This window comes from Pecten maximus, chromosome 7 (assembly GCF_902652985.1).
Source record: "Pecten maximus chromosome 7, xPecMax1.1, whole genome shotgun sequence".
Classification (NCBI taxonomy): domain Eukaryota; kingdom Metazoa; phylum Mollusca; class Bivalvia; order Pectinida; family Pectinidae; genus Pecten; species Pecten maximus.
Window position 1 is genome coordinate 38,781,741 of NC_047021.1, and position 26,059 is coordinate 38,807,799.

At 37.8% G+C, this 26,059-nt stretch overlaps 1 protein-coding gene across 1 annotated transcript; it reads right to left on the minus strand.

The window, feature by feature from the left end:
* Positions 1-23,061: 23,061 nt before the first annotated feature.
* Positions 23,062-23,430, minus strand: LOC117331213 (tigger transposable element-derived protein 4-like). The gene has a single exon (XM_033889809.1). The coding sequence runs from the start codon at positions 23,428-23,430 to the stop codon at positions 23,062-23,064; it is 369 nt and encodes a 122-aa protein (XP_033745700.1).
* Positions 23,431-26,059: the final 2,629 nt, after the last annotated feature.

A 26,059-nucleotide genomic window follows, 5' to 3' on the forward strand; every position in this document is an offset into this window, starting at 1 on the left:
TATGAAAAAATATCGGTATTAAGAAAATTTAAATATTTGTTGAATAGAAAGACACTATTGCGGATATACGAAGTATTTGTGTTGCCAGTATTAGAATATGCATGTGAATTATGGGATGGTTGTTCTCTGACAGACGTAAACAAGTTCGAGCAAGTCCAACTAGAAGCAGCAAGAGTTATCACAGGCATGCCTTCTTTTTCTAGTAAACAATCTCTATATAAAGAATCCCAACTTCAACTATTATCAGAAAGAAGAAAATTAAAGAAACTTTCACTTATGTATAAACTTCATAATAATCTAACTCCTTCTTATTTAAGTAATCTACTTCCTCCAAGAGTAGGGGAGCGTAATACAAATGTATGTATAATGTCAGAAATAACCAAAACTACACTGTCCAAAATTATAGATTATCCATTTCTTATGAATCTTTTTTTCCGTCTACTGTTAGGTTATGGAATAATTTACCAATCGATGTCAGAGAGCAACCATCCATCAATTGTTTTAAATCTAAAATCCAACACAATCTTGACGCGTTGCCTTTATTTTATCATGTACATGTATGTAGGAAACAGAAAGTTAAATGTTTTACATACAAGGTTGCGACATGCTTGTAGCAGTTTAAAATATGATTTGTTTCGAGTTCATATAATTAATGATCCATCATGTGAATGTGGAAATGAATGTGAAAATGTTGTGCATTATTTTTTAGAATGTATATTATATAGAAGACAACGTGCAATTTTATTCAACAACATTTCTCAACATTTCTCAATATTGTAATGTCACAATCAATGTTGTTCTTTGTGGTTCTCCAAACCTGTCAGACGAGCAAAACGGATATATTTTTAAATCCGTACAGACCTATATTAAAAAAATAGTAATCGGTTCTAAGGTCACTTAAGAATATTTCACTTCAATTCACTTCAAACCCCATCCAGCCATTCATTGGACCAAACTTAAGTTTTCTTAGATCACTTCTCGTCTCAGCTTCAATAATATATTTGGACGAGTAGGAAAGAGAGGTATCGTCTGCAAAAAGCCGACAGAGAGGAAAGATCACAGGAAATATAATGTATGTATAATAGAAAGAAAAGTGGACCAAGAACTGAACCTTAGAGAACACCAGCATCAATTATTTATAATAGGAAGGAAAGTGGATCAAGAACTGAACCTTGGGGACCACCAGCATTTATAGTCTTATAGATAACGAATCTTTAATGAAAACAGCCTGTTTTCTTTTGGAAAGATAACTAGTTATCCACCGAAGAAAAGGTCCGGAGATACCATACTTGTCAAGCATGTGCATTAGACCTTTGTGCCACATACGAAATGGTTTGGTAGAAACCCAGACTGGCAGAAATAAGACAACAGCACGTATGATTAAAGATAATGATAATTTATTTCAGTTATCTGTAGTACAAATAAAGATACAAAACATTATCAGTATTACTACAGTAATAATTTGGAAGAAAACCCATGTCTGTTATAATTACAAACCATTCGATTTCCTTTCCTGTAATAATCTCACCCCTAACTTTGAATAGTCATATTGTTGTGATCAATTGGTTCGAGTTGGTATTATTTAGAGACGAGTCTTCGTCAACTCGTACCGGAAGTGATGTGGTAAAGCGAATATCACTCTTCCGTGTAGTTCACACATAGTCAAGCAAGCGTACAGACGTATATTCGTACTGTGCGGCGTGACTGTGGACTACACTCGCCATTGTTAGCGTAACATTGTTACAATAGCATATATTAGGCCATCTTTACAACATTTGGTGTCGGAAACAAAAGGTTTTCGATAAATACTACTCCTTGTAGTATTTACCTTGTTTTCCTTGTGTGTATACTGTATAGTGATACACTCAGGTTTTTTGATTGATTGATGGGGCTTAACGTCCTTGTTCCGGTTATAACCGAGCCTAGGACACCATACACTCAGGTGTGTTCACCGATAGCTATTTATATAGGGACTTCAGTTAAAAAAGCAAGCATTTATATAAACTTGCGAAAAGTGCGCAAAATGATTGGAATACAGTAGTCATCTGAATATTGTATAAAACTTCTATTAGGATCGGTGGATTGTGGATTAAGCGTGATTTGGATTATAAATGTTTGTTATTATCTAGGTTATGATCATCAAGGGGATATCTCAGATTTAAACTAATTATATTTTAACAGTAACGTGTATGAAGGGAGGTAACCCTATATTATGTTTCACAAATGTGACGCAAAAGGCAGTATTTCATCGAATAGAAACGAAAAACAACAAAAAATATAAAATTACTGTCTGTATCTTTATAAGCCACAGGATGTAAAAAGGAGACAATTAATGAGTTAAATAAAATGTACACACAAAATCATGTAAAATAAATTTGTAAAAATTTCCCATACACATTTTGTGTGTAATCATTTCATTTGTTCATCATTCATTGTACTAATGTATGACTGCCCTGCAGGTAGGGCGTAAGAATTGTACCTGCTGCCCCCATTGCATGATCGACTAAATTTGGGATCTTCTTTATGAACAACTTTCTTCTTCCTAATGTCTCCCTTGACAGTGCCTCACTTTTGGTCTTCAGTTGAGCGTTCGCCCCTGTGAGGAAGGCTTTGGCTTCTGTCCCCTGGCTGCCCTGCAGGTAGGGCGTAAGAATTGTACCTGCTGCCCCCATTGCATGATCGTAAGAGGCGACTAAATTTGGGATCTTATCTTTTCTCTTCTTAACAACTTTTTCTTCCTAATGTCTCACTTGACAATGCCTCACTTTTGGCCTTTAGTTGAGCGTTCGCCGCTGTGAGGAAGGCTTTGGGTTCTGTCCCCTAGCCGAGACATACCAGAGTCTTTAAAAATGGTAGTTGCTACTCCTGCTTAGCGTTCAGCATATAAGGAGTGGGACGACTTGTTCGCCCGTTGTCAGTATAATGTGACCGGGTGGGTTGTGCTGCTGGGTGTCTTCGGCAGTATGCTTCAGTGAGGTAGCACTATAAATCGGCAAAAGTTCCGGTCTATCACAAGGAGACTTAACACGAACATACTGCAGCCTCCCAAAACACACATACGCACTCACCACACGCATGCATGTCGCACGCACGGGAGGCCGTCCTTAAATGACCTTAGCTGTTAATAGGACGTTAAACAAAATAAACCAAACCAAACTGTCCCCTGGTCGAGACATACCAGAGTCTTTAAAAATGGTAGTTGCTACTCCTGCTTAGCGCTCAGCATATTAAGAGTGGGACGACTGGTTCGCCCGTTGTCGGTATAATGTGACCGGGTGGGGTGTCCTGTTGGGTGTCTTCGGCAGTGTGCTTCAGTATGAAAGCACTATAAAGCGGCAAAAGTTCCGGCCAATCACAAGGAGATTTAGCACGAACATACCGCAGCCTCCCAAAACACACAAACGCACTCACCACACGCATGCATGTCGCACGCACGGGATGATGTTATGGATCCATAATTCAAGAAACAGTCAGGTATTTGTTTTATTCTGAAACAAAAACATGTGAAAGGGGAAGTTGTGAATGTTTAAGGAAAGCTTCTTGAAGTCTCCAGATGTGATGACACATCGGTACAACATTAATGTACCCTCATAGTTAGACAATGTAAGACATATTACATGTGGTAAAATAGTGAATTATTTCAATAGCATGCCATCAAAAAAATGTCAACAGATGTATTGGAATTTGATGATAGGGTAAGCATGAAATGATGCCTTGAAAACACCAGGTCATTGCACAAAAAATGGGAATTGTTTCAATAACATGCAATGAAAATGTCAACAGATATTTTTGAATTTCATAATAAGTATCGGTATGAATTCGAACCTTCAAAAAACCATTTTCTGTTTTGCATTTGATTGTAATAGCTGTTTCATCATTGATGTTTGTTTTTTGAGTTGAGTGCGCTGTTCTGTCTTACTGTGTATATTGGATAAATTGTGTTCAATTGTTTCATCATAATCCCTTGGTCCTATGGTGTCAATGGCTTAAATTAATGTTTCCTTGTTCTTTAAAACTTTCTGTTTTTGCTTCAGCACACTTTGTTGTTTTTCTTGTATGAGTTGCATGCGTTTTTCATTTAAACTGTATTTGCGTTGTTTGTGTTGGTGTAAAATGTGCTTTTTTGTTTCATGGCATCAGTGATGAGTTTGTTTTGCTGTGTAGGTGTCTTTTTAGAGAGCCATTGAGCGGTCTTGTTGCATTTGAATAGTACTGAACTTTCCAAATTTTCTGTGTGCATGTTCGGTGCCAATTTGATCGTACTGTCTGTACTAATCTGGCCATGCGTTCTACACATATATTGCTTGCAGGACAAGAACTACCTGATTCTAAAACTGACTGTGAGGGAGAGAAGAGTCCAGCTGGCAGAAAGTCCTTAACCAGATGCCGAGCCTTATCCCTCATTGTCCTGCAAAGTCGGCATATTATTGTTGTAGCTTCTGGTGATATTAGTGTAAACAAGAATGTCATTATGTTGTCCGGTTTGACACATGGTCCAGGAAATAAACTGACTTCATTTTGAAGAACAGTGAGAGGGCTCTCATATCCAATATATAAAACCTCGATTAGGCGATTATAGACTGGCCCCATTTCAATGGCACAGCTTATGTCTCATCCAGCTTTGCGCCAATAGGGCGCAGTTACAATCTTGCATAAAATGCCAAGACAACAACAAATATCCATCAATATAGGATTTTTCAGACCTTCTAAAATAGTTGTCTGTACCAAGTTCAGGGAGCATTTGGATGATTCTAGATATTCCTGAATATATTGCGACAGAAAGAAATCATTAAAGCGATTGCCTCTGTTTTTGTCGTACGGGTTTCAAATAAATAATGTACTCGGGTGTTCTTCCATTTCAACATATTTAATGTACAGAACAAAGACCTGTAACACAAAAACAAACATATTACTCAAATAGAGACTTACGTACACACACTCTCCGACCTCGTACCCATACACAAGAATACTCCAAATCGAGCACACCCTCACTCCCATTCGCACCACTGCCCTGCAGGTAGGGCGTAAGAATTGTACCTGCTGCCCCCATTGCATGATCGTAAGAGGCGACTAAACTTGGGACCTTATCTTTTCTCTTCTTTCTTGATAACTTTCTTCCTAATGTCTCCCTTGACAATGCCTCACTTTTGGCCGTTAGTTCAGCGTTCGCCGCTGTGAGGAAGGTTTTGGGTTCTGTCCCCTAGCTGAGACATACCAGAGTCTTTAAAAATGGTAGTTGCTACTCCTGCTTAGCGCTCAGCTTATTTGGAGTGGGACGACTGGTTGGCCCGTTGTCAGTATAATGTGACCGGGTGGGGTGTGCTGCTGGGTGTCTTCGGCAGTATGCTTCAGTGAGATCGCACTTTAAATCGGCAAAAGTTCCGGTCTATCACAAGGAGACTTAACACGAACATATCGCAGCCTCCCAAAACACACATACGCACTCACCACACTCATACATGTCGCACGCACGGGAGGCCGTCCTTAAATGACCTTAGATGTTAATAGGACGTTAAACAAAATAAACCAAACCAAACCATTCGCACCAACACTATGCTTTCCAGGCTTCCCGATCCCCTCAGCTGGATAATATGTATTGCCGTATATGGTTATACAGTGCTGGCATTCAGGATGACACAACAGACTCTCACGGATAGTAGTTGTAGAGTGACCGGTAAAGAATAGGAGATTTAGCAGGAAAGTTCAGTGGGTAGGCGCAGTGAAAGTAAGAGAGAATGTCGTGCCGTTCTTCGAGTGTCGTGTCCACGCTCATCTGTCAGATGAAGCGTGTATGTCCGAGGTCAAAGTTAACACCACAATACAATACATGAGTTCAACTCATGGCAGGTAACAAGTACGGATATAATTTAATTCAATTTATTTATTACTTTAAACCTTACGGTTTATCAGTAGTGCATATATATACAGTGCAGACATTACAAATAACATACAATACAAAGTACATTGTAACTCACAAGCACACACAAACCACACATACACGATCGCTTCGCTAGTGTAGAGAGCGTTCTTTTACATTAAACAATTAAACAGCATTTAACCGTCTTTTTGAACCGATAGAAATATATTTGCCTAAATTACATAAATCTTATTATTTTCCGTCGTTAAAAGTTGTATAAATTTGGCCATACTAGGTTTTTTATGGTAATATAGTTTGATAAATGCTTTCTAATATCTATCAAATGATTACATTTGATGATAAAATGATACTCGTCCTCAATATCACCGCTGTCACAATATGTACAAATTCTATTATTTCTTTCAATATTTCTATATCTTCCAGATTCTATATACAACTTATGCGATGATAATCTAATTTTTGCGATTTCCTTTATATAGTTTGTTGGCCAATGGGTTTTGTTAAGTACTGCTTAAGATGGAAATTTCCACAAATATATTTGTACAAAGAACACTTAGACGATGAATTTATTAACTCCATACAATGTTGTTGAAAATTATCACGTATTCTAGATTTAATAATACTTAATATATTCGTTTCGTTACCGCTGGGTTCAATCTCCCATAAGTATCCTAAACCTAATCTAAATAATTCATTTCTTATACTATCGGTCCACTCACTGCCTCTTTGAATCATTTCTTCATAACACGCTTTCAATATACAATTGTCTGAAGATTTAAGTTTAAGCCAATATTTAAAAATTTTAAATTTTCGAATTATTTGTAAAGGTAGTCTTCCAAGTTGTTGATATATCATTACATTTGGAGTACTTCTCTTAACCCCTAAAATTCTCTTACAAAACCCTTAATGTAATTTTTCCACCACAATACGATTCACAGGTACAATAAGTACAGGTCACTGAGTATACTGCACAGGGACCTGACACATACAACGTCCAATAATTACCCTGGGTTACATTTCTAATTGGAATAGGAATTCCCTTGTGTTTCATATATAATGCTGCAAGAAGTGGGTCACCTGACCCATCTTTATTAAACAGTTTGGAGACAAATCGCAAGAGGCAACGAGTTATGGATTCCCCTCTCTGACATTCCGAAGAAGTTTTTACACCTAAAGTTTCTTCAAAATCTCTGATTTCCTTGTCACATACCTCAGCAAATTGTAACAAAGGGTGAACAGCACACTTAAATGATGATTTTAGCAGTGTCACCTTTAGCTTTTTCTTTACTAAGTAAAGTATTGACTTTGCTTTCTGTTGCACTTCTGTCAGTCATAAAACTGTTGACCTTGTTTAGAGATGCTTCTGATTCCATTTCTGAATCAATATCACATATGACCTTATTTGAACATGTCACGTAAGTCTCTGCCTTACCACCTGGAACTTCTCGAAGTCCTGCAGTTAACGTGTCATTAAAATCCGTAAACTGAATACCATAAAAGTGCTTTTTGTTTTTAGTTGTAGCATCTCTATGCATGGTAACACTGTTTGCACTACCTAATTTTTCCGACAAGTGTTTCCAGTTTAAAATACTCATTTCACTTGAGAAACCACAAGCAGTTGTTTATCCAGGAAAATCTTGTAATGGAATATGTATGTCTACCATGTCTAACACTGATTTTATCAAAGAAGGAATATGCTGTAGACCAACATCACAGCTTCTGAATCTATAATAAACAGATCTCAATTTTCTACAGTATGGATGACCTTTGCTATGCTCTCTAAGATGGAATACCTTATCTTCCATCCCCATGTTGTTTTCAATATGAGTTTCATTTTCGTTTTCCAAATGTGATATTTGCACTTTATGTCCTCACTTGACAAATTGAACTGTGTACTTTGATGGGAATGTTTAATTTTTCTGGTGTGTGAAGTTTGATTTAGTTGCTGTTTAAGTTTGTGATTGTGTTTTGCTGTCTCCTTAGTTTCAATTTCAATGATGACGTATTGATGTCTTTCAATTTGTGATATGCATGTTGACATTGTTCAATTTTTGTTGCAAGGAAATGTTTTTTCTTATCAAAAGTGATTGGTTTGAATCAATTAATGGTGCGTGTTGAATTTGTTTTGATGGCGGAAAGATAAATGTTTTTTTAGGTATGCATGTAGAGTTTCTGGTGTGTCTTAGTCTGTCTATATGTTGGCAACACTGCATGAATTGATTTTGTTTTCATCCAGTTCAGCTAATTGGCATAGAGTATGATGTATGTCTTTTCGTCTGCCTTGCATTTCTTTCACAACATCGTGATGTTGTTGGTTTAATTTTGTGACATGATTGTAAAATTACTTGTAACCTTACTGAAATAGAAAATTAAAATAATATGTAAATGATATTTTCTGCTGTAAAAAATGACTAACCTTTGTATAAAGCTTGATGTAATATGGTTTGTGAGTAAATCTAACCTACTGAAATCCTGATTAGGTAAAGATTGCTAGTTTAAAGATCAGAAAATGCATACTTATAATTGATATGTTTTAGTTTATAAATTCAGAATATAGTACATTTCAGCAGAGTGAATTTGAAGGTAAGTATAGGTCATTGAATTAAACAAACTGTTTTTTCAAACATGCTACTCTCCAAATAAAACACATTTGACCTCTATGACCTTCAAAGTACATGTCAGTGGATCAAGATTATTGATATGGGTGTGTCGGTTACTGAGAATAAGTCAGAATTGTAAATTGTTTACCACACACAGCATGGGACAAAATGTAATTACAATCTGTCATCGGACACTTTCGGATTATGTTTAAAATCGTTTCAAAGGAAACTCAAGGTAAAACGGACAACAGACACCACAGCACATTATTAGTGATGTCGAGTGACCTTTAAACAGCAGTTCCGTGGCATGCCAGACGTACTTCAACTGTCATTATTGAAAATCATAATAATGGATTTGCACATAAAAGGACTTACCAGTTACAGAGTATTTTATTACAGACTGCAAAATCTGAAATTTAACAGAAAAGGGCAATTGTGTTAGCAATTAAATAATGTGCCACGTTAGTAAAAGCAGGATTGACAACTTCATCATTAGTTATAATAGTGGTGTACGTTATCTTTTTAAGCAAACTGCTACTTACAAAACTAATTGAAGACCAAGTACAATTCCAGATGCATCAGAATTTTTTAATTCAAATCCTTCATACAAGTACAATGCATTGCAATGAAGAATGAAAACAAAAAAAAGTAGCAGGTGATAAACAAACTTCAGTTGGCTTAATCAAAGAAATTTAAGAATTTACCTTTTTTAAAGTGTATGAAGTTTCATCAAACTTTGAGAAAAACTAACATTTTGTCTATGTACAATTCTAGTTCTGTGATTTCTATTTACCAAGTTTGACACGTTTTTTTACTAAGTAGACTAACAGATTGTGAAGAACAGTCGGAGCCTTCAGTACCACAAGATGTGGCACTAGACACACTGATGGCATCTTCTTTAGTTAAACCTCTCTTGTGTTTTTCACCAAGATACAGTTTACATTCTACTGAAGAAGAACCTGAAGAAGAAAGAGTGGTTGAAAGATCAGAAACATCTGGTGTGTGACTTTTATCTCTTGATGACATGGAAGTGACAGAACATATACTAGCAGCAACACTACCGTGGCTGGCATGTACTACACATACTTCACATTCTGAACTTTCATAATTTAAAGATATGGAAAGTCTGCTGTCAATTTGTGATTCTGTAGTTACACTTGATGAAGTAAGCTGAACAAAATTGCATCACGTGCATTTGAAAAAAAACATAAGGAGATGTCATGTTGCATAATCTATTTGCACTGGCCATTTTCCCTGAAAAAAAGTTTATTTTTAGTTATATATTGCACAGGTATGATAAGCTATGTGAATTAACATGGAAGTGTAAAACATACCAAGTGGACAAGACTTTTCTTTGTTGTATATAAAATTCAGAGTTACCTGTGTGCCAACGAAAGTGTGATATACCACAGATTGTGGTCATTGGGGATTGATACTTACATGCAACAACTTATTACGATGTACTTCAATGTAGGAGTGAATCTGGTTGACCCAAGATCTGAAATGTAAATGAGAAGGTCGTTTAAGCTTCAAATGTGTTTCAAGCGTAGACATATCCTACAAGGCTGGGATTTCAAATATCACGAAGTTTTTGTCAGAGATATGTTTAAAATGATATCTGAATATAATGCTGAAGGACATGAAATTTAAAGGAGTATGATATTAAGAATATTTTCTAAGTATCACCAATGTTGTAGTGAACCTGGTAATGTTATTAATTAGATTTGAATTACTTTAAGGTTTTGCTGATTAAATTACAGTTTTACATTGGCATTCATTAGAATTACTTTACCAATGTAATTAATTTAATTTGAAATTACTTTTGGCATTTTAATTTACCATTATACATCATAAATTGTACATTTTGTCCCATTTAAAATATTTGTCCAGATATCATTTTCTTAACATCTGTTTAATTTTGATATATAATGCCTCAATAACATTACAAATACTAACTTCACATTTACATATACATGCTTTCATTCACTACAAAAATTGCATGTGATAATGAATGTGTACCGTACATTTTACATGGTTACATTTTAGGAACAAAAGTGTTTTCAACCAGATAGCAATGTGTATACCTAGCTTTAAAACTTCTGGTTTGGCCAGTAATTGTTCTTCTTTTGGTTAATCCGGGACCTGAGTATGGGCTCAACCTGTTAATAAGTTTTCAATTGAATTAATTCAGAAACAGAGTTATTCTGGGAGTATGAAAGGTGAGTAATTAAGTCTCACCTGCATAGTGTATATTTACAAAGCATACGTGTATAGGTACAAGTATATATTTTATATTATATTCAACAACATTATCATCATTAATATATAATACTTAAATATCACTTAGTATATGGGTAAAATAGAATTATTGTAGAATAAATATACATGTAACATCTTTTAAAAATCATACAAAATAAAAGTAATATGTCGTTAAACGGTACAGTAGTTTAAAAGTAATTGGATTTCAATTATACAATTATTTTTAAAGTAATTAAATGACAATTACATGTAATTGAATTTTCCTTTAATTACAAATTACACCAATTACATCAACAATCACTGAAAGGTATTAAGACGATACTTAATAAATTTGGGTGGCTGAATATTGGGCCAACCGATTTTTAATATACACTTTATTTGATTCATAATTTAACATTAACTTTACAACATCACATATAGTACAGTACGAAAGAATAGGATTTGGCAACATGTTATAGTCACTTATATAAATGTGTTTCCTGAAATGGAAACAGATGCTTAATTTCCTGACGGTAAATGGTCATTTAATACTTTAAGAGTTGGTATTTACCAATCAAATTAACACACCACGAGGATCTGAAATAATGGCAAGAAATTAAATTTTATTTCTGATCAATGTGATTTTAAAATTTATTCTTTTTCTTGTTTTTGTGTGTGTTATTATTATTTGCCATGTATTTATTTATTTCTGCCCTGCAGGTAGGGCTTAAGAATTATACCTGCTGCCACCATTGCATGATCGTAGGAGGCGACTAAATTTGGGATCTTATCTTTTCTCTTCTTTCTGAACAACTTTCTTCCTAATATCTCGCCTGACTTTTGGCCTTCAGTTGAGCGTTCGCCGATGCGAGGAAGGCTTTGGGTTCTATCCCCTAGACGAGACATACCAGAGTCATTAAAAATGGTAGTTGCTACTCCTGCTTAGCGCTCAGCATATTTGGAGTGGGACGACTGGTTCGCCCGTTGTCAGTATAATGTGACCGGGTGTGGTGTGCTGCTTGGTGTCTTCGGCAGTATGCTTCAGTGAGGTAGCACTATAAATCGGCAAAAGTTCCAGCCTATCACAAGGAGATTTAACACGAACATACCGCAGCCTCCCAAAACACACATACGCACTCACCACACGCATGTATGTCGCACACACGGGAGGCCGTCCTTAAATGACCTTAGCTGTTAATAGGACGTTAAACAAAATAAACCAAACCAAACCACTCCCCTCAAGTGCAGAACCAGAGGCTGCGCTGGTCTAGCCATCCTCAGAAGTTTGTCGAAAACCTCCCTTTGGCATCTCCACTTGGTGGCAGGAATGGTTCGATCTAACCCGCACTCTCCTAAGGCCACAGCCTTTGGATGTTCCAGTAGTCGCTGGAGGCAGATCTTCCGGTCGACTGTGTCTCAAAATGTTTGGGATGAACACCCACAGCCACTCTCCAGGGCCCTTGCTGTGTGAAATCCACAGGTGGGCTCACTGTAGACGATGATACCTCCAACCACGTCCACTGGCAATCCTGGTCGCTCGATCACACCATCCGAATAGCTGTATTCCAGCAGGTCTTCGACGGTGTGACCACTACTTTTCCCCCAGATCTGGCGGCTGGTCCTGTCGAGGTAAAAGTGACTGTCAATCACTCGGAGTCCTGAGTGGCGCGATGGCTCTTCCAGCATGTTTTCTTTTGGAAAGATAACTAGTTATTCACCGAAGAGGTCCGGAGATACCATAATTATCAAGCTTATGTATTAGACCTTTGTGCCACACATGGCCAAATGCCTTCGAAAAATCACACAAAAATTTTAATAGAATGCTCATTATTTTCTAAAGAAGAAATTATCGAATGATATAGCTCAATAAGCTGATGAGAAGTGGAATGGTTTGGTAGACACCCAGACTGATATTTATAAATGAGGTCATTTTCGATTAAGAAATTCTAAACATGCTTATAAACTATGCAGTCAAACAGCTCGCCTATACAACTTAGCAACGATATTGGTCTGTATTTAGAGACTATGCTTGCGTCATTGGCCTTAAAAATAAGTATGACATGGGCAATTTTCCAGTTGTCAAAAATAGTACAAGAGGACAGAGAATAATTAAATATAAAAGATAGCGGTAAAGAAATTTCACATGATAATAATTTTAGCATTTTGTGACTAATACCGTCAGGGCCTGACACCTTATTAGCAAAATTATGTACAATAAATAGTATATCTCTATCAACATGTAATGCTCCATGAATTATGTTGCTTCTTGGTCAACTTTAATTATCAAAAATCATGATTTACATATAGGACAAACTTATTTACAATATGCATATTACATCTGTGTTAATATATCTTAATATAAATACCCAACATACAATCCCGATACTCAATCGAGTATATGATGATAATAAGCTGTACAATATTTGTACTATTTTATCCTCTCTTTCTACCTCCTTATAAAGTCTGTCCTGCAGGTAGGGCGGTAAGAATTGTACCTGCTGCCCCCATTGCATGATCTTAGAGGCGACTAAACTTGGGATCTTATCTTTTCACTTCTTTCCTAACAACTTTCTTCTTCCTAATGTCTCCCTTGACAATGCCTCACTTTTGGCCTTTAGTTGAGCGTTCGCCGCTGTGAGGAAGGTTTTGGGTTCTGTCCCCTGGCCGGGACATACCAGAGTCTTTAAAAATGGTAGTTGCTACTCCTGCTTAGCTCTCGGCATATTTGGAGTGGGACGACTGATTAGCCCTTTGTCAGTATAATGTGACCGGGTGGGGTGTGCTGCTGGGTGTCTTCGGCAGTATGCTTCAGTGAGATAGCACTTTAAATCGGCAAAAGTTCCGGCCTATCACAAGGAGACTTAACACGAACATACTGCAGCCTCCCAAAACACACAGACGCACTCACCACACGCATACATGTCGCACGCACGGGAGGCCGTCCTTAAATGACCTTAGATGTTAATAGGACGTTAAATAAAATAAACCAAACCAAACTGTCATTCCTTACACTTTTTCGTTGTCCTGGTTTCTTTGCCTCCACTTTCGACATTTTTCCATTCGACGATGTCATAACTTTTTTGGTAGGTGCCCGTTTTGAGTCTTTCAGAAATTTCCTACAATATCTTCCCTTTTCTTCCTGACTTTTCATTTGCCAATTGTTCTCTGTTATGAAATAATTCTGAAATTTCGAGGAAAGTTGATAGTTCCCTAAACCAAACATGGAACGTTTCAAATCTATGAATTTGAGTTTGGTGACACTGTTATTTTTTTTTATCAGGTCCCCTGTCTTTTGTGGTTTCCAATCCATTGCCATCTTCAGCACATTGTTCAAGGACTCGGAATTGTTGTTTGTCCATGAATTTCGTTGTTTATTTTTGTTGGGTTGCACACAAAATTTTGGATTTTGTCTCTAATAGAAGTATTGAAATATTTCTTAAAATTGTCATCGGCCAACTTCCTGGCTGAATTGTTGTTTGTCCATGATTTTTTGTTGTTTATTTTTGTTGGGTCGAAACACAAAATTTTGGATTTTGTTTCTAATACATGTACAGTCGAACCCGGTTATAATGAAATCCTCGGGAATGGAAAAATACTTCAAATTAACCGGTTTTCAATATAACCGGGATCCAGCCTGTGGCCGATATATTATAGACACCATTACGTCAAATAACACAACATTGTATGTTTAATCAATCTTTCAACTTTGGCTATTTATGAATCAAGCTCGCGAATGTAAGTAAAAATAGTCATCCAGGATGTCGTCTGATTGGTCGATTTCGTTAATGACCTCTGCCGGGTCAGACTTAAACCCCGCCTTTCCAAAACAAGTCTGAATCGTAGTACAAGTAACAAGTCCCCATGCACGATAAATCCAGTTTATCGCTGAAGCTAAATCGACGACAAATTCATGTTTTTTGTCCATTGCTTTAAGCTTAGCCTGAATCAAAAGTTTGCGATAAAACACCTTGAAAGTGTTTATGATGCCCTGATCAACGGGCTGGAGGAATGAGGTAGCGTTCGGGGGCAAAAATCTGATCTCTATTGAGTTCAGATTGTTTACAACTGGGTGGGCGGGGCAGTTGTCTACAAACACAAAAGTACCTTCCTGTTTTCACGCGTAAATTTTCTGTATAAATCACGAACCCAAGAAATGTTAATTTCATAGGTCACCCAGGCTCTCTTATTAGTCCCCTGCCGTTTGAAAAACGGGGGGACTATAGGTTTACCCTCCGTCCGTCTGTCTGTCTGTCCGTCCGTCCGTCTGTCTGTCTGTCTGTCACGCAATAGTTGTCCGGACAACTCCTAAAGTACTACTCCGATTTTAATGAAACTTGATATACATGATCAGTATAACATGTAGTTGTGCATCTCACATTTTTTTTTTCAAAAACCAATTTTCAAAATGGCTGCCGACTTCTCATTGGTTGAGACTTGTCCGGACAACTCCTCCTAAAGTGCTACTCCGATTTTAATGAAACATGGTATACATGATCAGTATAACATGTAGTTGTGCATCCTATATTTTTTTTCTTTAAAAATTCATTTTTCAAAATGGCTGCCGGCTTTTCATTGGTTGAGGCTTGTCCGGACAACTCCGCCTAAAGTACTACTCCGATTTTAATGAAACTTGGTATACATGATCAGTATAACATGTAGTTGTGCATGCCACATTTTGTTTTTAGAAAAACCAATTTTCAAAATGGCCGCCGACTTTTCATTGGTTGAGACTTGTCCGGACAACTCCTCCTCAAGTACTACTCCGATTTTAATGAAACTTGGTATACATGATCAGTATAACATGTAGTTGTGCATCCCACATTTTTTTTTTTAAATTCATTTTTCAAAATGGCTGCCGGCTTCTCATTGGTTGAGGCTTGTCCGGACAACTTCTCCTAAAGTACTACTCCGATTTTAATGAAACTTGGTATACATGATCAGTATAACATGTAGTTGTGCATCCCACATTTTTTTCCCCGAAAAACCAATTTTCAAAATGGCCGCCAACTTCTCATTGGTTGAGACTTGTCCGGACAACTCCTCCTAAAGTACTACTCCGATTTTAACGAAACTCTGCCCTGCAGGTAGGGCGTAAGAATTGTACCTGCTGCCCCCATTGCATGATCGTAAGAGGCGACTAAATTTGGGATCTTATCTTTTCTCTTCTTTCTTAACAGCTTTCTTCTTCCTAATGTCTCCCTTGACAATGCCTCACTTTTGGCCTTTAGTTGAGCGTTCGCCCCTGTGAGGAAGGCTTTGGGTTCTGTCCCCTGGCCGAGTCTTTAAAAATGGTAGTTCCCTTAGCCACTGCATCACTTCTCATAGGAAAAACTCAACTCTTGTATAAATAAATTTGCTTATATTTGTTGGTAACTAGCGATAGGTATACGCCGACACATTTTACAAATACTCGAACTCATACACTCATTCACACATTACAACATCATGTATGTACTATAGACTTCAAATTCCCCACTGTGAAAATCATAAGAATTATGAAATGCAATACATATATTTTACCAATTAATCCTGTATACATGTATGCCATCTTATATAAAAATAAGCAATTACTTGGTCTCGGATATTAATTTGCGTATACACGTGTGTCGCCTCTGGTCTACCCTCGCTGAATGACACACGTTATACCTAACACTGTCAACTGCACGTGCAAATACCATGACGCCACCTATGAGAAAACTCGCAACCTAAGGGAAAATAATTTCCGTCTAATTCGCTCCGCTCAAACCACGGAAATTTTATTTCCCTTAGCCACTGCATCACTTCTCATAGGAAAAACTCAACTCTTGTATAAATAAATTTGCTTATATTTATTGGTAACTAGCGATAGGTATACGCCGATGAATCCAAAAGAACGGGAAATGCGAAAAATATGTATAACATTATAAACCTAAACTTTGAGAAACAAGCAGTCTCTCACAAAAGGAATCTTTAACATAACCATCTTTAGCGTTTTCACTTACCCATCTACCATGTCGTTTAAAAAGTCTATCTCCTATTCCTCGATTGGCAGCTGCCGTAGCACCCCCAGAACGCAAAGAATGTAGACAATATTTGGATATATCGTTTACGTGGGACCTGAAAGCTTCTATGAACAATTCACGTAAAGTAGTATAAGACATCACTTTTTTATCATTCCTTAACTTATAACCATCTTTCAAAGCACTCAAATTACACAACAAATGTACATCGTCACTCTCATCCACACCAAGCCATTCAAAATAACGTTCAATATTTACAACTGGACACAACTTGGTCCCTGTCCGTGAAATCACAATCCAAGCACCATCTCGGTACTTATCGGTCTTACTAGATTCTATAAACACGCGTATATGTGTGGAATCCGTTACAATGTCAGACCGTTTAATTTTCAATAACTCTTCACTTCGTAGGAATCCCGCGTATCCCAATAGACAAGCACATATGATACGTTGATTTTTAATGTTACCCTCCATGTAGAGAAAATCAAACATATCACTCAACATACGAATGGTTACAGGTTCCTTCTTAATCACAGGACGAGCCAATTTCCGTTTGCCAGCCTCCAAAATATTTACAACTAATTTAGAGTCAGTTGGAGATTTAAAATCAAAAATATCATGAAACCACTTTAAACTATAAAAGGCATTAACCAATGGACTGGGTGAGTTTGCGGTTTGCATAATGGAAGTCAAATAAATTGCTACATGTAAAGGTTTTGCCGGTAAGGTGTCCCCAAAATTTATACCCGAATTAATGGCCCACTTTTTCCATCTGAGAAATCCCCTCTTGTAAGCCTTGCTTGTATTCACAGCTCGAGATCCCTCCAAAATCTCAGGTATCTGGGTCACCTTATCCAGCAGCACCTCCGGCAATTCATTGATCTCCCCACCGAAACTCTGCAAAAATATACGTATAAACAAAAATACATTATAATATATCAATTAAACTCTATACACAACTATCTTTCAACCTCATTAAACAAAAACACACAATTTGAAACCATGGTTCAATATTACATATCTTTGCAATATCGATGTAATGAATTACTTCATATATTTAACAATCTATCTTAACTTTTATAAATTCCTGTTTATAATTTCCTCCGAAACAATGTCTCGACAAATTATCATGGCTTGCCAGCCTATATACATTTGTAACTGTCACGCATATTATCATGGCTTGTCAGCCGAGATAATCTCCAATTATCCCAGCAATTATCAAGGCAGCCACGCCTAACATTCACCATCAGCCAATTCAAAATATCAATTTCAATGCTAACATTTTGAATTTAAGGTCCTCCATACCAAAAATTCCACTTCCGTTTTTACACGGAACATAAAATTCCTTCTGCGATGGTAACTCTATACAATCCACTACATTTCTAATGAATGTACTATCCGTAGAACTACTACATACGAGTGGCCAAAAACTCGCAGATCTCCACACGGGTGCAACCAATACACCTGACGCATGCGTACGCATCATCTGTCTTAATACTCTGGGTATTAAGAAAATTGGCGGGACAAACAGTCCGAATTTTCCGGTCCAACTTACAGTAAATGCATCAACACCGGCCGAATTTTCATTCCAAAATAGTGTTATGCTCAGCTGCAAACCAATCTACTTCTAAACTGCCCCACTTCGTTTCAATCATGTTTAACACACTAAAAGATATACCCCAGTCGTCTCTGTCTACAATACGAGATAAGTAGTCAGCCCTGTCATTCAGACTCCTAGGCAACCATTCCATTTCAATCGAAATTGATTTTGAAACACAAACTCGATAAATTTCAATCGCGACATCCTGTAATTCGCCTTTCATAGAACCTTTATGAACTATGCTGCACACTCCTGCATTGTCTGAAAACCATTTCAATCTGTGATCCTCTAATTGACCCTTCAAAGAAATTAAAACCCTCAACACAGCTACCAACTCTCTCCAAGTCGACGATTTTATACTTTCATCGACTGACCACATCCCATGAGCTACACTATCAACCGTATTCACTTCATAACCAGCAAAACCCGTTCCACTTGCGTCACTATAAATAATCTTGGAACAAACCCCTGTGTCACGTAATCGTCTGGAATTAAGTTTACTTATGGTTTGTGTCCAGAACTGTAGTTGTACGATACTCTCCTCAGACAATTTGATATACGAATTCCAACTATACGCTGTATGTACATCCATAGAAAGATACCTAGTCATAATCTGTGAAACATTTCCTATAACTACGTTCATAGAAATAATCTGCCCTACGAAACTAGCAACTTTTCTCACCTGTACTCGGTTACTCTTCTGAATACTGCCCTCAAGTTCAGCCACTGTAGCTAAAGCCTTGTCAACTCTACGGACAGGAATATGTATTAACCCGTTTAACGCATCCAAGATTACACCTAGAAATTCTAATTCCTGCGTTGGTACCCACAAAGATTTTTCTGCCTTGGGTATAAAACCAGATTTCAACAAATCCTCCTTAATCTCATCTGCTGCTAATTGAGTGAGAGAGGCATTAGGACCACACCCAAATCCATCATCAAGAAACATAACAATCAGCTTACCCTCACCTCTCCATTTAGCTACCAATGGCCTTGTTATTTTCGTAAAAATATAAGGAGCTGTTGATAAACCGAACGGTAAAACCAAAAATTTGAAATAAACAATCTGGCCGTCCATCAACCAAGAAAAACCCAAATATTCAGTATGAGGCCCATAAATATCCACAAAATGATACGCTGAATGTATGTCAAATTTAAACATAAAAAATCCCTGTTCTAAATACATCAAGGCCAGCCTCAAATCTTCAAATTTCACAGACTGTTTCCAGAAATGTTTATTGATCGACCTCAAATCTAATATCAATCTCTTCTTCTTATTATTTTGTACAGATACAGTTAACGGATTTACTACCGTTGGTACATGGTCACATTTTTTCACTAAGCCCCTGTCTAGCAGATCTTTAATAGCTTGAACCACAAACTCCTTCTCATTCAAAGCTGACATATTGTTGTTTAAAAATAAACTATCTGGCCGAGAATAAAAGGGAATTTTGTATCCATTAAAAATTGTATCTTTGATAAAATCACAAGCCCCTATTTCCTGCCAAAAATCTATATGTCTTTTTAACCTTCCCTTAACAATAATATACTGAAACGAAAAAGAAACGCAACATGGAAAATTGTGATTAATTTTGTATTAAATATACATATCTGTATAAAAATCGCGGAAATAAACATGCACCCTGCCTAACACCCATACCAATCTTCAAAATCACCCAAGTGTGACTAGAGACCTATGCACTTCCGGCGCGGTAAAAACATCAAAAACCGTGCCTGTACAAACATATGCGTTCTTTTTTCATTCAAACCAGTATCAATTCATCACTAACATTGAGCCACATCATCGCCAATACTTTTGCAAACAATAATTCCTTTTACAATTATGCCACGGTTATCAAAGGTTGATAGAGGACGTGCTATAGCGATGCTTCTGGCAGGGAACACGCAACTTCACGTCGCTCGACAATTCAGAGTTCACAAATCGACTATTAGTCGATTAGTTTCACGTCTTAACGCAACAGGAAGAGTCGATGACCAGCCGAGATCAGGACGTCCACGCGTAACGTCGCGACGTCAAGACCGGGTTCTTAGGTTGGCACACCTGCGTAACAGGAGATTAACGGCCGCTGAAACGGCAAGGAATACGATTGGTAATCATAACCGTCGAATTCATCCCCAAACAGTGATCAACAGACTGCGTGAGGCTAATTTGCGTGCAAGGCGACAGTACGTTGGTTTACCACTAACACCGCAACGTCGAGCACGTCGTATGCAATGGGCAACGGCACATATGCCCAGACGTTTTCCTATGAGACGTTGGAGGTCTATGCTCTTCACCGATGAATCTCGATTCACGTTATTTCGAGCAGATGGCCGTCAACGTGTGTACCGGCGTCGAGGCGAACGTTTTGCTGACGCCTGTGTTTTGGAACACGACCGATTTGGGGGTGGATCAGTTATGGTTTGGGCGGGAATCTCCCATGGTTTGAAGACGCCTTTGGTGATAGTCAATGGGAATTTAACGGCCGTACGCTATCGGGATGAGATCCTTAGGCCCCATGTTGTGCCGTTTGTTAGGCAGCATCATCTAACCTTTCAGCAAGATAACGCGAGACCACACGTTGCAAGAGTCTGTAGAGACTTTCTTGCGACACAGAACATTGTTCCTATAGATTGGCCTCCATATAACCCCGACCTGTCCCCAATCGAGCATTTGTGGGATGAATTAGACAGAAGAATTCGAAATCGCCGTAACCCCCCAAATACCCTCCCTCAGTTAGCAAATGCACTCGTCCAAGAATGGAATAACATTCCAATACGGAAAGTCAATGCCCTGATGAACTCAATGCAACAAAGAATTAGAGATGTGATAACTGTTCGAGGAGGACACACACGATATTAGGGCACGGTTTCAAAACTGCTGCCATTTCAACTTGGATTCACGTAGGGTACTACCAATCATGACCTTCTAGCAAAGTGACCTGTTCTTAAAAATCTCTAAACATTTAAAGGATGTTACATCAATATTCAATATTAACTATTACATATGAAATTTAAACATAATGCTCACAAGTATTATTTTATTAAACCTACAATTTGAAGTTGCGTTTCTTTTTCGTTTCAGTATATGTTTTTGCCCTTCCTCATATTCATAATAATCATGGGTAAAAACACTATCATCAATAGTCTCATACTCATCTTTGAAAGTGTTCGCATCAACGTTATCTACGTCATCACTTTTTGGTTCCCACTGATTGGTCCGTTCCTGCTCTGTTGGGTCCAATGTGAGGACAGTCCTTCCGGAAGTGGTTCCACTCTCCGCAACTGAAGCAGGCTCCACTCCTGGGCCCGCTGAACATACGAAAGGGCTGATCCATTCTGTATCCCGACCTGGCCGGTCCAAAACCATTAGCTCCCCCAGCTGCCGGTCCACTCCAATTAAACATAGGCACACTGCTACCGCCATTATTAAAAGTAACACCTTGAGTAGCGCGTTTTCCTTGACTTGGTTTTTTCTTAATCCTATCTTTTTTCCTCTTAACGGCCCTAGCCTCTGCCCGATGAATCTTGTTTTCATCCTCCGAATCACTGGCCACAGGATTACTTTCATATTGCCGCACTGTCTCCCAGCCGCCTTCGGAAGTATCGGCGATACGAATGAGTTTATTACGTTGTTTCAGTTTATCTTCACACTCTGACAATACTTCCTTCAAATAGTCAACTTTACCGTTAACCAAAGCCCACTGTGCTTGCTTTACAATGTCAAGTATTTCAGTGTTAAAAGAATACTGTTTCTTGTTACCTTCGTATTTCCACGACAGCTCTGTTTCAGTTTTTAACTTTTTAACTTCGGAGACTACCGTCTGGGACTGACCACGCACCTGTTCCTTCAATTCATTTAGTTCAATTTTCTGGCTTCTGAATTCACTCAAAATCTGTTTCAGAGTAGCCGAAACTTCAGACTCACTTCCAAGCTGTGAACTCTCTTTGTTTTCCATACCCGTATACAGTAAAATAAGCAATTACTTGGTCTCGGATATTAATTTGCGTATACACGTGTGTCGCCTCTGGTCTACCCTCGCTGAATGACACACGTTATACCTAACACTGTCAACTGCACGTGCAAATACCATGACGCCACCTATGAGAAAACTCGCAACCTAAGGGAAAATAATTTCCGTCTAATTCGCTCCGCTCAAACCACGGAAATTTTATTTGCTACTCCTGCTTAGCGCTCAGCATACTTGGAGTGGGACGACTGGTTCGCCCGTTGTCAGTATAATGTGACCGGGTGGGGTGTGCTGCTGGGTGTCTTCGGCAGTATGCTTCAGTGAGGTAGCACTCTAAATCGGCAAAAGTTCCGGCCTATCACAAGGAGACTTAACACGAACATACCGCAGCCTCCCAAAACACACATACGCACTCACCACACGCATGCATGTCGCACGCACGAGAGGCCGTCCTAAAATGACCTTAGCTGTTAATAAGACGTTAAACAAAATAAACCAAACCAAACCAAATTAACGAAACTTGGTATACATGATCAGTATCACATGTAGTTTGCATCCCAATTTTTCTTTTCGAAATAAAACATTTTTCAAAATGGCCGCCGGCTTCTCATTGGTTGAGGCGTGTCCGGACAATCCTAAAGTACTACTCTGATTTTAACGAAACTTGGTATACGTGATCAGTATAACACGTAGTTTAAAAAATGGGAAATAAATAGTTGCACTCCTGGATAAGGCAGGGGACTTTGCATTGCTGCTGCAATACTATCCATCCTTGTTATGTGTGTATGTCACAGGAAAACTTTTGATTCCCTTGAAGTTTCAATTTTTCTGACCCATCCATGTTGGAGCCAATGAGAAGGCTCACCCTGTCCTTACTTTTTTTCCCTCCGTGACATTTCACACCCTTTAAATGTAAAGATTTGTCAGGTTCACACTTGAAAAACAATCCAGTTTCGTCAGTATTTTTTGGTTCGTATGCTGATACAATCCAATCACTTACAGCATCTTTATTCACTGCGGCACTCTCCCCGCAAATAGATTTGTAAACAATGCCACGGCGAGACTTGAAGCTTTCTATAAACCCATTTGAGCATCGGAATTCGGGATTACCCAATTTCTTTGCGAAGTCTTCAGCATTCTCCATTAGAATTGGACCTGATATTGGTATATTGAGATCCCTAGCGTTAACAAACAATTTGAACAGCGCATTTTCAATGTGTTCGTAGTTCCCACATCGAAATCGTTTTCGCTTTGGCGAAAAATTTCCTGTCTGATTTGCTTCTATAATCACATCGCCTTTTTTTAACAATCTCCGTCAAAGTACTCGGATTTATTCCAAAATCCCTTGCTATATCACTTTTTGTCTTTTCTTTTCGGTCAACTGCTTGGATCAAATCAAATTTATCTTAGATGGTAAGTTATTTCTGTTTTTTGCTTGTAGTTGTATTGACATATTTCTTAAATTGTCATCGGCCGACTTTCTGGCTATGTTCTTCAAATTCAAAAGAGCCATTTGCATTAATTAGGTCCTTTTCTGTTGAACTTGATTTCTGACTGTTTTGCTACATCAATATGATAGTGTTTAACGTTGACCTGGAGGTGTTTTGTACAGAATATCCGTGTGCTTCCAGGAAATGATCTGTCAATAGCTTCTGTGAGAGTTTTTTTGACGTCTGAGCCAAGTTGAATGATTTTCGGAAGGCTGATGTCTATCTCATTCCAAAACTGGATGTATGTGTGCATATATACAGAGTATGTGGCCTCTAAGTGCAGGTACAAAGGTCCAAGAAAGATTGGATAATCTTTTGTGTCCTTTCTGATGACTTTCATGTTTTTATAAACAGATGTTGTCACAAAAAAGTTTCCCAAATTCAATGTCCTAGCCACACCTAGTTTTCCACTTTCTTTTGCCTCAAAATGGCGAAGATCTGTAATCTGATCATCGGTGTAGCATATGATGAAAGGAATAGATCGTTTGGTGTTGACCAGCTGTTGGATGTTCTATCATTGAAATGATGTCCAGGATATCATCAGCGATGTTGTTGCTGTTTGATGATGTTGTTTGTTTCTTTTTGGCCTCTATATTTGATGTTATAGGTCTGTTTAGGGCCATACCCTGATTATCGTGGCTTGCTGTATTAACCACACATTCCATGTAAACATACTGAGGTCTTTTGGTGGTAACTTTCTCTCTGATTTCACTGAGAATTGACGGATGTGTCCTCTGAAATTGGGTGGTTTCTGAGTATTCGCCTTCGTACTCATAAATGGCAATGTTATTTACACAACTGTTCTCCAGTGTCCTGAACCAGGACACACGTCTCATGAATGAGGGATCTCTTTTTAATGTTGTATAATACCGGGGATAGTGGTATAATATATGGCGGTGGATGAAGTGGATTCCATCGATGAGCACCTTGTTGTCTTTTCTTTATACTTAACTTTCCATTCTTTAAAGTAACCTGTCGCATTTCATCATTGATGATGTTGTGGTTTTTGCGGATTGTGCTGCTTTGGATGACCTCACTCGACAAGCATCATAAAAGGAGTTTCTATCGGATGTAGCATTTTCACTGTTGTTGATTTTGAAAAGAAGAAAAAAAGTTTGATTTTGGGCCCAGGAGGAACAATATCAAGAACGCCTGCCTTACTAATAACTTTTGAGTACAAATCTTTTCCGGAGAGAAAGGACCTGTGTTGAAGAGGAAATGCATCCGCTGGAATGTTGGCAGAAGAGGATGATGAATGACTAGATGATGACTGATCACAAGTTGTCAAGTCTGACTGCATTTCTTGTTGTTGCTGTGGAGAGTTACGAATGGACTGGTCAGAGAACTCTTTAAAAGTCTCTTTAGAACTCTCTAAATATTTCTAAATAATTACATATACTGATTAAAATATCTGGCAACTTTGTAGATATAGAGAAGTCACATAAATTATAAATATATAAATTCAAACTGGAAAAATGGCATTACTCAATCGTAGAAAGAATTCCATAATATTAACCTTGTAGTAATTTATTATGCTTTATTTTATAAATAATAACTTGCATACAATTACCAACAATGATATAAAAATACACTAATAAGAATAACTTACCAATGATCCCATCCCTCTTGAACAGATTGTTGTCTACCGCTCTCTTAGCTGGCCTGCGATAAAACTGACTCAATCTTTCCTTACATTCTAAATTGTCTGTAAAAAGCATGCCTATTTCCCGCTCTTGATAGTATCCAATAAAAACAACCGGTCAAGTTCAGTCCACAGGTCAGTCTAAGTTCAAAGGTCTAGCTTTATATTTTAATCCATGTATACCAAGTAAAACTACAATCAAGCCAGAATGACCTGTCTTGATGACCTTTTCGTGGAATATTCAAAGTGGATAGTTCCATTTGTGCACAGGTGTGTTAACAAAACATATTGATTAGGAATACTATTGTGTCCAGCAGGGTGCTGTTTTGGACCATTCGTTTTTGCTTCAATTTTATATTGACAACACAGGGATTGTATCATTTATTTTTTATGTATGGTTTACACATATTCAAGTATAACTATGTGATCAATTGTTCACATGTCCACAGTTTTGTCGCTAAATCTAGACCAGTGTAAATACAAATGATGCAGCTGATGATAAGGTTTGTTACATTATAAACAACTAACAGATATACATGTAGATCTATATATTATACAAAGCACATATTTCCCCTAAATGACTATAGACTCATCTGTAATCAATATGCTAATCAAAGTTCAACACGACAGGTCATTCTGAT

Coding starts and splice junctions, on each gene's coding strand:
- LOC117331213 (XM_033889809.1), bottom strand. CDS start 23,430: ATGGAGAATGCTGAAGACTTCGCAAAGAAATTGGGTAATCCCGAATTC.